Source organism: Acinonyx jubatus, chromosome C2, assembly GCF_027475565.1.
Source record: "Acinonyx jubatus isolate Ajub_Pintada_27869175 chromosome C2, VMU_Ajub_asm_v1.0, whole genome shotgun sequence".
In the NCBI taxonomy this organism is placed as follows: Eukaryota; Metazoa; Chordata; class Mammalia; order Carnivora; family Felidae; genus Acinonyx; species Acinonyx jubatus.
Genome location: NC_069384.1, coordinates 51,948,069 through 51,963,223, shown reverse-complemented (window position 1 = coordinate 51,963,223; position 15,155 = coordinate 51,948,069). Strand labels below are relative to the sequence as shown.

Sequence of the window (15,155 nt, the reverse complement as noted above, 5' to 3'; positions counted from 1 at the left end):
AGGGCTGGATTTCCAGACAGGTGAAAAAAATGTGTAATTCAAGGAGTGACATTATCTGACAGCCTCTATATAAGAGAAGGAAACAAATCCCTTAAGGAATAACATTAAAATATAACCTTGAGGAAAGTACCTTTTTGAAAGTTGTGGCCAAAATGCTGTATTTACACAGCTTCTTTACAGTTTTGCTTCATAATATGTGGGTGTTGTATAGCCCAGAGGAACATCATTCACATACGGTTTCAGATGGTAGGAATTCTGATTAGCATTACACTAGAAATTTCAAGGAGGAACTTTGAGTCACAACCTTGTGAAAATATACCCAAATAGGGATTTACCAGAAGCCTCAACTGTCTTTTACCTGAGTGATAAAATTGTCTTGATTATTGCTCTGAAGGCCTCAGCTAGCTGTAACATCAAACATTTCAACCTTCTCCCTGAACTCTGCTTACAAACACAGTCAAACCACAGAAAAATAAGATTTCTTTTTTTCCATCAAGATAATTTGCTGTCATGCAGCTCACAGGACTAACAGGCTGTCCACTAGTGTATTTCACAGCAGCAAAGGGGCTGGCTTTGTCTTTTGGATTAGGTCTCTCCATTGAAAACTCGAGACTAGGTGCTGTGTTCCTTTAGGATTCTAATAGCCCTTATTTTGCATGACATGTTTTCATGAAGGCCTTTTTAAGGTGACCTTTAAGGATTCTTGTATAATTGCTGCATCCTACAAATTCAGTTTCTCTTGTCTTTTATGTTGTTCTAAATATCAACTTTATGTGAAAAATATTTTTTAAAAATTTAAAAATATTTGGGGTCAAATATTTTTCTGTGTGCTGACAGCTCAGAGCCTGGAGCCTGCTTCAGATTCTATGTCTCTGTCTTGCACTCTGTGTCTCTTTCAAAAATAAACATTAAAAAAAATTTTATAATTTTAAAAATACTTTTTCATTGATTACAAATATTTCCTTATCTTCTTGTCTAAAAACACTGGGTACATGTATGTCTACATATACCAGCAGTCTTCCAAATATTTTATTGCTTCCCAAAAATATATTAGATGTGACAGTTGATTTTTAATGATATGAATGTCATAATAGTTCATCAGAAATAAGTGGATTTCCAAAAAAGAAAAGTGGATTTCACCAGACTGTTAAAATTCGCATATAGACCTGTATGTGAGGCAGACATTTTTTTTTTAATAATCTTATTTTTTAACATGGGTATATTAGTCACATAGGTCCATAACTATACTGGCAATGTGTGCATTTTTATAAATTTTCCAGTTTCCTCTTCTCTTGTTGTAAGATATAATGTGCTATGGTTTGAATGCCATTCTTTAAAAATCTAGGGAATCCAAGTTATAGTAGAGTAACAACGTCATAATGGTATGTTTGTGCTCACGCTGCTGAAATGTGGCATTTGCTCTGGGGAAGCTTTTTCATTTTCTCAACATTTAGAAGGCAGTTGAAGATACTACTAAAAAATTAGAATTTCAGCACGACTTATATTAAATGTGTTTGGTAAAAGCTCTCATTACCACATACACTGACAAAATAAAGGAAGTCTCATCAGAAGAGGAATTAATTCCAATACTACTATTTTTTTTTAACTAGGTTATAGGAAAGTCATAGAATATTGAGTGAATTTTATATTAAGACCAAATATTCTATAATTATCTCTATTAAGATCTCAGTTGAAAAGCATGGCTTCACTTCACTCAAGGGTTAGAACTGTGGAGTTATTAGTGATAAGATGTTTAAAGATAAATTATATGTATAAGATTTGGTTTGGTGTTTCAACAAAGGAAAACATAGTGTTAAGGTTTTACCACAATTCAACTGCCTCAAACGTCTTTCCTTACAGTTTTAGTTCTCAAAGCACAATATCTGGAATCTTTTTTCTTAAAAATTTAATAATGTAATTCTCCTATAACAGTTTTTTGGATGTATTAAAAAATTACATAACTTTAGCCTTAACTATCATAATTAGCTACCACTATGTATGTGAAGATTTTTTTATTTGTAATTTAGTGAAAGCTGTATTAAAACCTGTGCTTATAAAATCAGAGTATCTCTATGGATAGCAATTGAAGCTTATGATATAAATAAGTTCCAGAGTTAGTTGATCTATCTTAAAGAATAACGAAGTCATAATGATGATGTGTTTAAAATCAGTTAAATTTGTATTTTTCTTTTAATTCTCAGATATCGTTAGTTTCATTAATTCTCAGATATCGTTAGTTGAGAAAATCAGTAGTCTAAGTCTTGGTGTCTGTAATCAAATAGCCATGAAGTAGTAATTAACAGAGATTATGTCTCAGATTGTACATAATAATCATTTCTAAAAGCCAGTTACTGTGGGCCAAATGTTAAGCTGAGTATTTTAAATATATATATATATAGATTATGTATAGAGAGATAATATATATAACATGTAATTATATAGTTATAAATATATATATATATGTATGTATTTTATATCATTTGTTGATACACTTTCTCTGAACAGCACAGAGACTGTGGCTTTAACCAAAAGTGGACAATCAGGAAGTTGCTTCAAAGTCTGTTTTATCTTAAAAACTTATGCAAATTTTACATTTTCCTCCTTGGTAAATCTGTATTCATTTTGCTATTTAAAAAAACACTGACTTTCTCACTTCCTCGAGTAAAACTGGTGCTTCAAAAAGATGTACTGTTTAGAACCCACGCTCCAAGTATTCTTGCACTCACTTTGATATCATTGCCATTGCTCATAGTTCAAAATGATGATGAGCATGGGCAGCGGCACCAGAATACACAAGGATGGCATTTATTCAGGTACAGAAATTCCCATAGAGTTGGAAAAATTCATAGTAATTCCAGCGGACTCCAAAATTATAATAACATTTCGGGAACTATGAGATAGTTTCATCTTCTGTTTCACTGCTGCTTTCTATTACCTATACATTCTAAAGGGAATAAGGACCCGTTGTCTCTTTTAGACATTGTAAAAAAATAACAAGTGGGAAAGTGAAGGCTGTCTGTAGTAGAAAGAAGGATTGGTTTTAAGTAATTTGCTCTAATGATGAGCGTGAAAATGCCTCCCCACTTTTTTTTTTAATAGTTTCCACTCTTAGTTCAGGTTATAACAGATCTTCCTTAAAAGCTTTCTGTATAAAAATAGGCACTCACAACAAATCCCCTGCTTTTTTCCCCCCTCTTCCACACTTCTTTGACATTGCTATTAATTTAGAGTAATTACTGTTCCATAGCATTTAAGTATAGCAGTTATCATAGAGAGTGAATTCATCGTCCTTTCTTTTTAATGCTCAGTATATGTGCTGAAGAGGCCATTACATTAATTAATTTGCATACTACCTGACTGAGAAGGGATAAATAATACCTCTAAAAATGAGATAGGAAAGTAGGTTTAGAAAGTGAGAATTGTACAAGTAAATTACTTAGCTCAAGGTCACTCAAAATCTTAGTTGTGGTAATGAGATGCATCTGACCAATCCCTTCTCTATGTAATGTTCCTCATCTACATCAAGTAAAGTCTCTGTTGTAGCCGTCAATTACCTGGTACAGAGTTATTCTATCCAATTAAAACAGTCGAACAAAAATTAAGCTATGCCAAATTGAATAAATATTCATTAATAAATAGAAATTTATATATAACAAGTGGCCAAAAGTTGAAACAGAGTCCATTTTACTTCTATTTGTAGGCTCCAATACATGATAAAATTAAAATTCCAAGCATTTGTAAGATTTTGAAGAGATGCCAGCATTGTTTTGAGGAACATTGCCCTAACATTGCAATGAGGACTAGGTTTAAATGAGCTGGGATATGTGAGTTTTGAATTTCAAGGGAAAATATCTATTGGGAAAATAAATCTTTGCTTTAAGGAAGTCTTTTTTTTTTTTAACTGTGTTTAAAATCTGTCCTGATTCCTTTTAGAGGTCATTTGAATCACTTTCCCTGGTTGATATTTTGTGTGTAAAATGAAAAAATACCAGTTTCAGGATCAGAGATACCTTCACTACCCTAGGGTTGACTTAATCATTGTGTGTGTGTGTGTGTGTGTGTGTGTGTGTTTCCTTGTTAACTTAGATTTCTTGAATTATGTTTACTAAATTTTTTCAAGTAAAGAAGAGTCATCTGCAAATTACATTGCCAGTATTAATTATAGCAGCCTTATATAACAGATGGGTTTCCTGGGGGTTTTTCCTGGTAAAAGGTACCATTTTTTTTAGTGTTATCTACTAGGATCAAAAATACATACCTTTAGGGTGAGAAGATGGTAGCATCATCGATCCTGAGCTCACCTCTTCTCATTGAAACGCTAAGCCTGCAACCACACATAGAGCAACTGTCTCTGAGGATGACCAGAAGACTAGCAAAAAGTTCTTCCAGAGCTACAAAAAGAAAAAGCCACAATGACAAGGGTAGAAGGGGCAGAGAGGAAATGTGGCTGCGAGCCAAACCCCTGGAATGGCAGCCCACAAGCAGGAGGGATATCATGGGGACAGAGGTCCTCGCTGGAACAGGCAGTTCAAGCCCCACACTGGGTACCCCCCCCACCGACCCTAGGCATCTGCATCAGGAATATGAGACCCCATAATATCTTTGAAAATCAGTGGGGATTAACTCCAGGAGAACCAGAGGGCCATAGGAAATTCAGACTCCACTCTACTCTTAAAGGGCCCACACATAAACTCACTCCAAGAGTTAGCACTGAAGCAGCACTTTAAAAAGGACTGGTGCCATTAGTGTTAATTTATTATCATAGAACATGCACAGGAGGGACAGAGATCTGTAAAAACTTTTTCCAGGTATGGAAGTGTTGGCAGGCACCATCTTTCTTGCCCTCCTTTAGCCTAGCTAGCCCAATGCTGGTGGTCACCGGTTCAGACACCCTCCATCTACTTTCCTAGCACTGCTCATCCCACCCTGGCATTCCCCTGTGGACCCATCCTGCCACTTCCTACAGATGTTCCTCCAAAGTGGTTCCTGCCCTGACACACCTGGAGGGCAGCCATGGTCAGGACCAGCATGCTGCCCCCCGAAGCAACTCCTGCCTTGGGGTGGGGAGAGGCCAGCCCTACCCACATATAACCCACACATGGAATACCCCTGGAGTACCTGGTTCTGATGACTGGAGAAGACTGTACTTCTGGGCCCTATAGGAGACCTTCTACACAAGACCACTACCTTCAAGATCAGGAGACAGTGCTGATCTACCTAATATGTAGAAACAGAGTCAGAGAAAATGAGGAGACAGAGGAATAATTTCCAAATGAAAGAACAAGGCAAAACCTCAGGGGGGAAAAAAAAAGAAAAACTAATTGAAACAGATAAACAGTCTACCTGATAAAGAGTTCAAATAAATGGTCTTAAAGATGCTCCTGGACTTGGGAGAAGAGTGAATGATCTCAGAATTTCAACAAAGAAAATATAAAAAAGAACCAGTCAGTGCTGAAGAATATACTAACTGAATTGAAAAACACACTAGAGGGAATCAACAGCAGCTTAGAGGATGCAGAAGAATGAATTAGTGATCTACAAGGCCAAACAGTAGAAGTTATCCAAGCTGAACAGAAAAAAAGAAAAAATAAGTTTAAAAAATGAGGATAGGTTAAGGGACCTCTTGGACAACATCAAACATACTAACATTTGTATTATAATAGTCCCAGAAGAGAGAAGAGCAGAAAATTTATTTGAAGAAGTAATAGCTACAAGCTTCTGTAGCTTGATAAAGGAAATAAAGTCGGGCTCAGGAAGCACAGAGAGCCCCAAGCAAGATGACTCCAAAAAGATCCACACAAAGACACATAATAATTAAAATACCAAAAATTAAAGATAACAAGAGAATCTTAAAAGCAACAAGAGAAAAGCAACTACCTCTATAAGGGAACACCTATAAGACTTCCAGCTGATTTTTCAGCAGAAACTTTGCAGGCCAGAAGGGAGTGCATGATACATCCAAAGTGCTGAAAGTGGGGGGTTGGGGGGGGGGACCTACTACCAAGAATACTGCACTTGGCAAGATTATCATTCAGAATTGAAGGAGAGAGTTTCCCAGACAAAAGTTAAAGGAGTTTATCACCACTTAACAAGCATTACAAGAAATGCTGAAGGGACTTCTTAAGTGGAAAAATAAAAAAGGCCTTACATAGTAAAACTAGTAGGTCAATTACTTATAAAGTGGTAAAATCAACTGTATCAACAATAATTAGTTAAGGGAGGTGCATAATAAAAGTATATGCAATATTACATAAACACATTAAAAGGGTAGAGGGTAATTCCACTTCTCGTATTTTTCTACAGAAAACAAAAACACTAACTTAAAGAAATAGATGCACCCCTGTGTTCATTGCAGCAGTATTTACAATAGCCAAGACATGAAAGCAATGTAAGTGTTCATCCATAGATGAATGGATAAAGATGTATATACACACAGAAAGTCACACACTGGTTGGAATATTAGCCATAAAATATGAGATCTTGACATTTGCAATAATGTGGATTGACCTAGAGGGTATTATGCTAAATGAAATAAGTCAGACAAATACCGTATGATTTCTCTTGTATGTGCAATCTAAAAAAAAAAAGAAAAAAAACAAACCAACTCATAAATACAGAGAACTAGTAGTTGTATGGGGGTTGAGAAATGGGCAGAATAGCTGAAGGAGGTTAAGAGGTACAAACTTCGAGGGGCACCTGAGAGGCTCAGTGGGTTCATCATCCAACTTCAGCTCAGATCATGATCTCACAGTTCGTGGGTTCAGTTCCTGCATCAGGCCCTCTGCTGTCAGCATGGAGCCTGCTTCACATCCTCTGTCCCTCCCCCGCTTGCGCTCTCTCTCTCAAAAATAAACATTAAAAATAAAAGAGGAACAAACTTCCAGTTGTAAGTACAACATAAGGAATATAGTCAATAATGTAATAACTTTGGTGACAGATGGTAACTATACTGTGGTGAGCATTTAGTAATGTATATAAATATCAAATCATTGTTGTACACCTGAAACTAATATATTTTATGTCAACTGTACTTCAATTAAAAATACATAAGCTTATTCAATTTAAAAGTTCTAAATCTTAAGACTTCATTGTCAGTTATACTATTCAATGTGTCTCTGGCTGCCACAGTAGCCTTCCCACTTATGTGATATATTTAGCTGTTCTTTTCAAAGATGCTTGACATTCATGTGCCTTTCTCCGTATTTTGAACAAAAACAAAATAACAGTATTTAAAAAACTCTTAAAGAATTACCTATAGAATACAAGGAATTTAGACTTATATTTAAGTCTAAGTACTTTTCTCACCCAAAAGTAAATCAGAACAGACAAGATTTCAATGTATGAATTCTGTGTTGAAGCTCAGAAAGCTTGCTAGGATTTCTAATCTTTTTTTTTTTTTTTTGGAAATGATTAGAAGCGAAGTAAAATTTATTGTCCATCTCTGTGTGACATAATGGAAATACTTAGTAGAAAATAAATGGAACCTGAAAACACAGTAAGAAATGCAATTTAGCAGACCATAATTAACTTGAGATGTTTAGTTACAGATGCAAGAAACAGTACAGACTTAAGCAAGAACGAGAAATTAATGTATGTTCTTGTATATGAGCATAATTTAATAAGCTGTATCTACAGCTATATCTTTTTTTCAAACTGGGCAGTATCCTGTAAGAAAATTTAAGACTACCATACAATGTGGTGTGGAACTGAGTATCTTCATACTGGAGGCTTTCACATATGTATTCTATGCTGCTATATTGCTAGAATTGTAAACAGGGTATTTTTTACAAGTTACCTTCTCATGGAAAAATAGACTTGTAAGAAAAATATAAAAGAATGGACTAGATAATTTTTTATTTCAATTTGATTATTATTGAAAATACCTGCTTACAATTTCCCATGAAGGTATTGGGAAAGTTGGCAAAGCAGCAGAGACGAGGAAGGAGAGGCTGGAGACCAGAGTCACAAGGCATTTGGATTGTACCCTCACTTCCTCATTCACTTAACTTTGATTTATCATCGGACATTTGTCAGTGGTCTGCGGAAGATATTAAAGAAGCATTGATGTTTAAAGAGTCTTAAATCCATAAATGTATTTCATGGCATAAATTTGACAATTTTTATTTTCATCTTTTTTTTTTTTTAATTTAGGCTTTTGATATATAGTACCAAGTATAGATATTATGGAACTCCACAACAGAAGTGCCTTTTCAAGCTACTGGTCCCTGCCCTGGTGATCTGTGTGCCATGGTGGTCTATAACTTTTTCTCTTAGTAAGATTACTCTCCATTCATGGTTACTAGTGTCATTTGATTTAACTTGCAGAAACTTATCAGGGGACTGATATGGAGCCCAAATCTTCACTGCTGAGGTTTCCACTGGCTTTGCTTTTTCTTTAGCAAAACTTCCTAAGTTGCAATCTGGATACAGTATTTGAACAAAGCACTGTTTACTTCTGTTCAGCCGGTTAACTAACAGTAGACCCGAAACACCTACTATTTCCCCCCTTCCCCAGCACAGTTGACAGCATTATTAACTTAAAAAATCAGACAGGCCAGGACATTACAGTGCATATTGCTGAGTAACTGTGCTGTGGCCTGGGTGGAATGGAGGGCCTGATGGGGATGTCTTCCCAGGAATGTTGACAACCTTGTAACAGTTTCCTCTGGCAGAAACTTCCCAAAAAAGTTCCTTCACCATAGTAGGAAAAAATAAGCTGTGTTCCCATACTGAAAGCCTTTCTTTTTTCATTTTTTTCCCCTTTTCTATCCCTTTTTTTAATATGGCTTAAAGAATACTATGTAGACTTGGGAAGAAATCTGTATTAATTTCTCAAACTTCCAACACATTCTAACTCCGTTTTTTAAATGTTCAAAATGGGGACAATATAACCTACCCTACAACAGTATATAAAAATGAGAAAAAAAATTTTTTATGGAGATAATGAAAAACAGCATTTTCATATGGAATGAGATCATACCGATAAGCTGTCTTTATTTTTATCCCATTATTTACATGCTGTCTCTCTTTTAAAATCTACAGATGGTTCACAAGCACCAGCCAGACCTCCTAAACCACGACCCCGCAGGACTGCACCAGAAATCCACCACAGAAAACCCCATGGGCCCGAGGCAGCATTGGAAAATGTTGATGCGAAAATTGCAAAACTCATGGGAGAGGGTTATGCCTTTGAAGAAGTGAAGAGAGCCTTAGAGATAGCTCAGAATAACGTCGAAGTGGCGCGTAGCATCCTCCGAGAATTTGCCTTCCCGCCTCCAGTCTCTCCACGTCTAAATCTATAGCAGCCAAGACTGTCAACACCAAAATGGCAGGCATTCGATATTCCAGGATCATGGAAAAGAGACAAGTGAGAGAAGGTGTCTCCTCGTGTGGCATCTCGAGAAGAGGCTTGGAAGTGCTGCTTCTCAGAAGACAGCTGCTTGCTCAGGATGTCAACAGCTGTGCTTATTTCTGCTAGCCATACTTTTAAATCAGGGTTGAACTGACAAAAATAATTTAAAGACGTTTACTTCCCTTGAACTTTGAGTCTGTGAAATGCTTTTCCTTGTTTACAAGTTGGCGAAGTTGCAGTTTGTTTTTGTTTTTAGATTTGTTTTAGGGTTTTTGTTTTTTTGATACCTGTACTGTGTTCTTTACAGACCCTTGGTAGAGTGGTCAGGTCTGCTGTAACATCTCCCACCAACTCCCTCACTGTCCACGTCAACAGCTAAGTCACATGTTCATTTTGATCTCTCCCACCCTGCCCCGTCCCCACTCCTGCCCAGGTCCAGTTCCATTTCTCCCATTTACAAGATGCTTTAAAGGTTCTGATTTTCAATGTGTCAAACTAATGCAAAAAAAAAAGTGTGTGGCCTTCACTACTGAGTCTTTTCTTTGGAAACCTTTGCTGTTGTGAGATGGGAAAATTATGAATGTATAAAGCATTTTTTTGTCAATGAACTAACTGCCTTTTGATAAGGGGTTTTCATATGATCTAAAGGAACATCCCTTTTTAGTGTAAGTTTTTTGATCTTTAACCTCCCATATTCTCATCTTTGCCATCCCAGGGGTGTCACTGCTCTGTAAAAATATAAAATATTAGAAAGCAACTACTGCAGATGTGGGAGAAATACACTTGGCACATGACAATGCCATACTGAAGTTATATAATGAGGTCCCCTGACATTTATGCCTGCATTACTTTGAGGCATGCTGAGTAAGAGGGCCGTCTCCCTGAAATATATTAATAATTTTCAGATAAAATTACCATACCTTTCCCGAAGTGGAATAGAGTTCATTTCCTATTTGAGTGATTATACTCTGGTACCTAACAGGTTTAGGAACCAGTTCACATTGCAGTGGAAAAGTTAAATCTTTGATGCACTGTTAAGTGCCAATGCTACTGTGGCAATGTTTTTTTTTTTCTTCCTTTGGCAAAATCTCTGCAATCAAATTAAAGTTCATATTTGATTTGTAGATTCTCATTGCTCCATCCAGTCAGGGGAAAGAAATTCATCTAGTTTTGCTTTTTTTTCTCCCCCAAAATGGAGGTTGGTTCTTCAGAAACATTATTTTAATCTACAAATATTTATTGAGCATCTATGATGTGCTTGATGCCATTAGGCACTATGTTTTTAAAGCACAAACTCGCAACTGATTCCAATATGATGTTTTGTTATTCTTTATCTGTGCTTTTGGTGGTAAAAGTCTCTCTCTGATGGACAAAGCCCAATGAGTAGTGGAGAAATGGGACAAAAACTAGGCCTGTGTAAAATGCTTGAACCCACAGAAGGTTCCCTAAATGTGGACTAATTGCGGGTTTGTGCACCTTTCTACCATTCCCTCTCTAAACTTCACACCCAGTGTGATGTAATAGGATGCATCTGATTGAGAGCTTCAGGCTTTGAAAGGACAGGACCAAACAGCTAGCAGGACCCCAGGGAAGTCCATGTTCAGGACTGGAACAGCCACCAGGTTAACCTGGGGAGGTGAACTAATGCATTGTTTTCAAAGCGGCATGTGCCACATGTCCTTATTCATCAATTTGGCTCTCACGATAGGAGGTACTTGAGAAGAGTCACAGGTCTTGGGTGTTTTAATTTCAAGTGATTCTGCACTGGTTAATGTCACTGGAGAGGAATTTTTACTTTTCCTTAGATGTTCTTCCTCCAGGTGGAGGAGTGCAGTTTTTATACTTTTAAAAATTGCATCAGCTAATTCTTCATTGATTTATGAACTCTGCATATATCATGATTATTCACTTTTTGTTTAACCAGTCTCTGATGTCACGTTGAAATAGCACTGTATATTTTGTTTTTTTATGACTTGCTGATCATAGGTACAACTAAAAGCCAAAAGTTGCCACTTCATTGTGATAACATTGTTATAACTTTAATACGGAATGAGATAAAATACAAATGTTAGGAAACATAGTACATCTTCATTCAATTTTCAAATATGTGAAATTTTCCAGTGAGAATTAGAAAAAGACTGGTGATAATATAGTAAATTTAGACTTTTTAAATCTATTTTGCAAAGAAAATGTGCTAGCCCCCACTAAAATCTCTGCATCTTGTACCCAATAGTAGCCATCAGTTTTATCATGAAAAAGAATGAATCAAAAACCTGAGTGGAATGGAAAGAGGGAAACTTTCAAACAGTCATGAAAAGCCCATTGCTACCTATTACCAACGACTACCAAACTCAAAAAAAATATATTTTTTGTAGAAATAAACCTAAATACTTTAATCATAGAAGTGACTACCCATTACGGGTTGGAAATGAAGGTGACTTGGTTTCACTGTGATCCAGAAAGTTAGACATTCCTCCCATTTCTCAAGACTTAGTAATACAATTATTTTTTGAGCCAGTACACCATATAGTCCATATACTTAAATCATGGCCAATATTGCTCTCCTCCATCCCCCAACATGTTCTGGGGATAGAAGTACTTATCCTCAATGATAACCCAGTAAATTAGTCTCCATAATTTTTTCCCCTTGATGTCTGCAATACCCTGGCCAAATTTTCTACAATTGAATCAGAGTAGCGCTTATGGTTAACTTGAACCTCCTTCCACAAAATGACCTTTAGCTCTTGCCTGTTCACCTCCCATCGCCCGCATTGCAAATAGTCTTACTAAAGCCCTAATTGCAACTTCAGAGGGTCCATTTGTTAACTCAATATTTCACACACAAGAACACTTGCAAAGATTTCTTCATAATGTGAATTTTTTTCTTTTTCAGTTCCATAAGCATTTCCTACAGTTGGGACATTTGTTTTTCCTCTTGAATTTTCAACTTGAAGCTTTAATTTGCACTGAATTATCTACCCTGGTTAAAAATTTCATTTTCTTCTCTTAAGCTGACACATTTGGAAGCAAATTACAGTGTGTTTTCAACAATACAGGTACTGCCTGTTGACCTGGAATTTTAGTGCTTCTAGGAAAAGTTGCTAGAAAAAGACAGCAATAGAGTGAAGGGTTTCTTCCCAATTACTATTTTTTTTAATGCCTTTTTAAAACTTGTCTAATGTGGCAAAATAGTTATGTGTTCAATTAATTTATATTCATCTTTTTTCAATTCTGGTTATTATGTAAACTCAAGTACTTTATCTGTTCTTTTAAGGTATTTTATAAAATGAATCTTAACAAAACGCAGAGTTGGTATATATTTTTCTAATGAACACAAACATTTCTTTCACAGCATTTCTATGTTTTCTTTGTGTTAAACAAAAGACATTGGATTCAAAAGTTAACTGGACAAAATGGTACCAAATGCCCATCCCAGACGGGTATTAGTTATTAACTACCAAAACCATATCCTTTTAAGATATTTACATAAATAAGCTCCTTCTGTGTCTTAGACGTGAAAGAGTTCTGGTAAGGTTACAAGAATCCTATCTGGGAAAGGCTGAAGCATTTCAGATGACATGCTATATAATTGATAATTCCTAATCAACATCTAATTTTCTCTAAATTTTTGATAGTTTTAATCATTTGTTATATAATGGAGAGCATATAAAATGGGCCAGTATATAATGGGGAGCGAACAATGGAAATGAAAAAAAAAATGTTAATAACTACTTTTATATCAAGAACCATAAAATGTGAAAGTAGTACCTGCAAAATCCCATGCATATTTGTAATAGTATTTATACCCTTAATAGTTATGCCCTCCAAGCACATACAATTAAATGGGGGCATACATATAAGCAAATAATTCCAATACAATAAATGCTACAAAGAAATGGTCACATTGTACTGGAATTATGTATTTATAGTAAATGCTTAAGAACATTTATGGGACCCTTACTGTATATACCATGTACTACTATATGGGCCCTTACTATGTGAACTTAGTAAAACATTTAATACTTTTAACAACTATCAGGCCTCTTCTAGGACCTCAGAAGTAAAGTAGGGAGTGACACATTCCTTCTGGAAATTTTGACTAGTGATAAGGCTGTGTAGCATTTTGTCAGCCTAAAAGAGGAAAACTCCAGAGGTAAAACATTTCAACTAAGAGTAGCACACATGCTAAAACACGGCTACTTAGGCAAAGGTGAGAAATAATGGGTCTGAGGAACACAGAAAAGGCTGAAGAGAGTATGTTGGTGCCTCTTAGTAAAGGACTGTGCAAGACATCTAAGATTCTAGGAACCATTGAATTAGCAATCTGTTGCTGGAGGTCAGAGTTGGCAGTAACCATGAAAATAACCAGAATTAGGGTGTGTCTAACAGGAATTGCCACATCAAATGGCAGGCAATAGGCTAAGGGAAATTTAATTTCCATGCCTTTTCTTCGTGTCCCTCTTTTGCTTGATTTTCAGATGAAACTTGAACAGTATTCGTAATTACCTGTTTTTGCTTCCTTGTCATCCCTACTGCCACTACCCTCCTTTAGGTCTGAATTATGACTCTCTTAGAATTTGACTTCCAGGCTCCAATGCAAGACAGAATGAAGGTTCTGAACTTCAAATCCAATGTTAGTCCCCAGTGGCTTCCGATGATAGGTATTCCCTGTCTGCATTCCTGTTTATACTCCCCTCCCACCTGAGGCCCTCATCACTTTTGCTAAGCTTACAATTGCCCAAATATGCTCTATGTCTTCGCGCTACTCCTGAATATCCCTTTCCCTTTTCCCAGTCTGGCCTACTCTTAGTTTTCAAAGTCCAGCTCAAGCATTGCCTGTGTGAGTCACCCCCTATCTTATCCCACAGATTGAGTCGAGCATATCATCTTTTTATGTCTCACACAGCACAATATAACACCTAAGTGGTTCTGCAGTCACCTTATCCCACAGATGGTCCCAACTAGACTGAACTTCCTTCGTAAAGGTAGCGCATCTGACTTCTGTGTCCCAAGTTCTTAATACAGAACATGGTACGTAGTGCACAATAAGATGTTTCAAATAAATAAAAATTGCACCCTTGAATAGGCAATGCTAGAAACAACCCTAAGTTCTGGCTTCAGCTTGCCACTAGCTTCTGTGTGAAATGGTATCATTCTTTGATCCTGCTTGCTTCACCCATGGACCAGAAGATACATGTAACTACTCACTAACATGACCACAGTAGATACCTCAGTTTGTGTTCCCTGTTGAGATAGGGAAAATTATTTATAACCAAAAAACTCAGATGCACCAAGTAAAAGCTAGGAGATTATAAAATTTACTTTGGTAAAGCTCAAACCTGTCTTTTAGTAACTTGAAAAGCTAAGAGAATACTCAATTCTTCATAAAGAGATTATGACAAATGTCTAAGAGATTACTGCTCGCAAATTCCTATGGCAACATGACAGTGGTTAAGAGTACAGGCTGTGAAGCCAGATTACCTAGGATCAATCTCTACTTCTGCCACTTCCAAGCTATGTGACCTTAAGCAAGTATCCTAACCTCTCTGCCCATTAGTTGCCTCGTATGTAAAAGGAAGATGGCAACCATATCTACAGTAAAGGATAATTGGGGGACTCAATGAGCAAATGCACTAAAGAACTCAGAACATGCCTGGTACCATTGAATGCTCAATAAATGGCCGCTGTCATTACCACATGCCCTACCCAGGGCACTTAAGCCACATTTTATCTCTTGGAATCCCCAGAGTAGACCACAGAGAGAAGCATGCCTGCCAAAGCAAAGGGCAGATAACAGTGGAAC

The 15,155-nt window shown here is 36.6% G+C and overlaps 1 protein-coding gene across 6 annotated transcripts in view; it reads left to right on the top strand.

Annotated features, from left to right (window-relative positions):
• The window catches only part of CBLB (Cbl proto-oncogene B), a 211,730-nt gene extending 199,074 nt beyond the window's left edge, over positions 1–12,656 (top strand). For 3 of the 6 annotated variants that reach the window (XM_015069175.3, XM_053220800.1, XM_053220799.1), the window contains one exon: positions 9,043–9,540. In XM_015069175.3, coding sequence (XP_014924661.1) covers positions 9,043–9,302 — 260 coding nt within the window. In that variant the 3' untranslated portion in view covers positions 9,303–9,540. Of the gene's footprint in view, positions 1–9,042 lie in introns of all 6 variants that reach the window. The other 3 variants (XM_015069176.3, XM_015069173.3, XR_008297637.1) reach the window with 2 other exon arrangements.
• Positions 12,657–15,155: the final 2,499 nt, after the last annotated feature.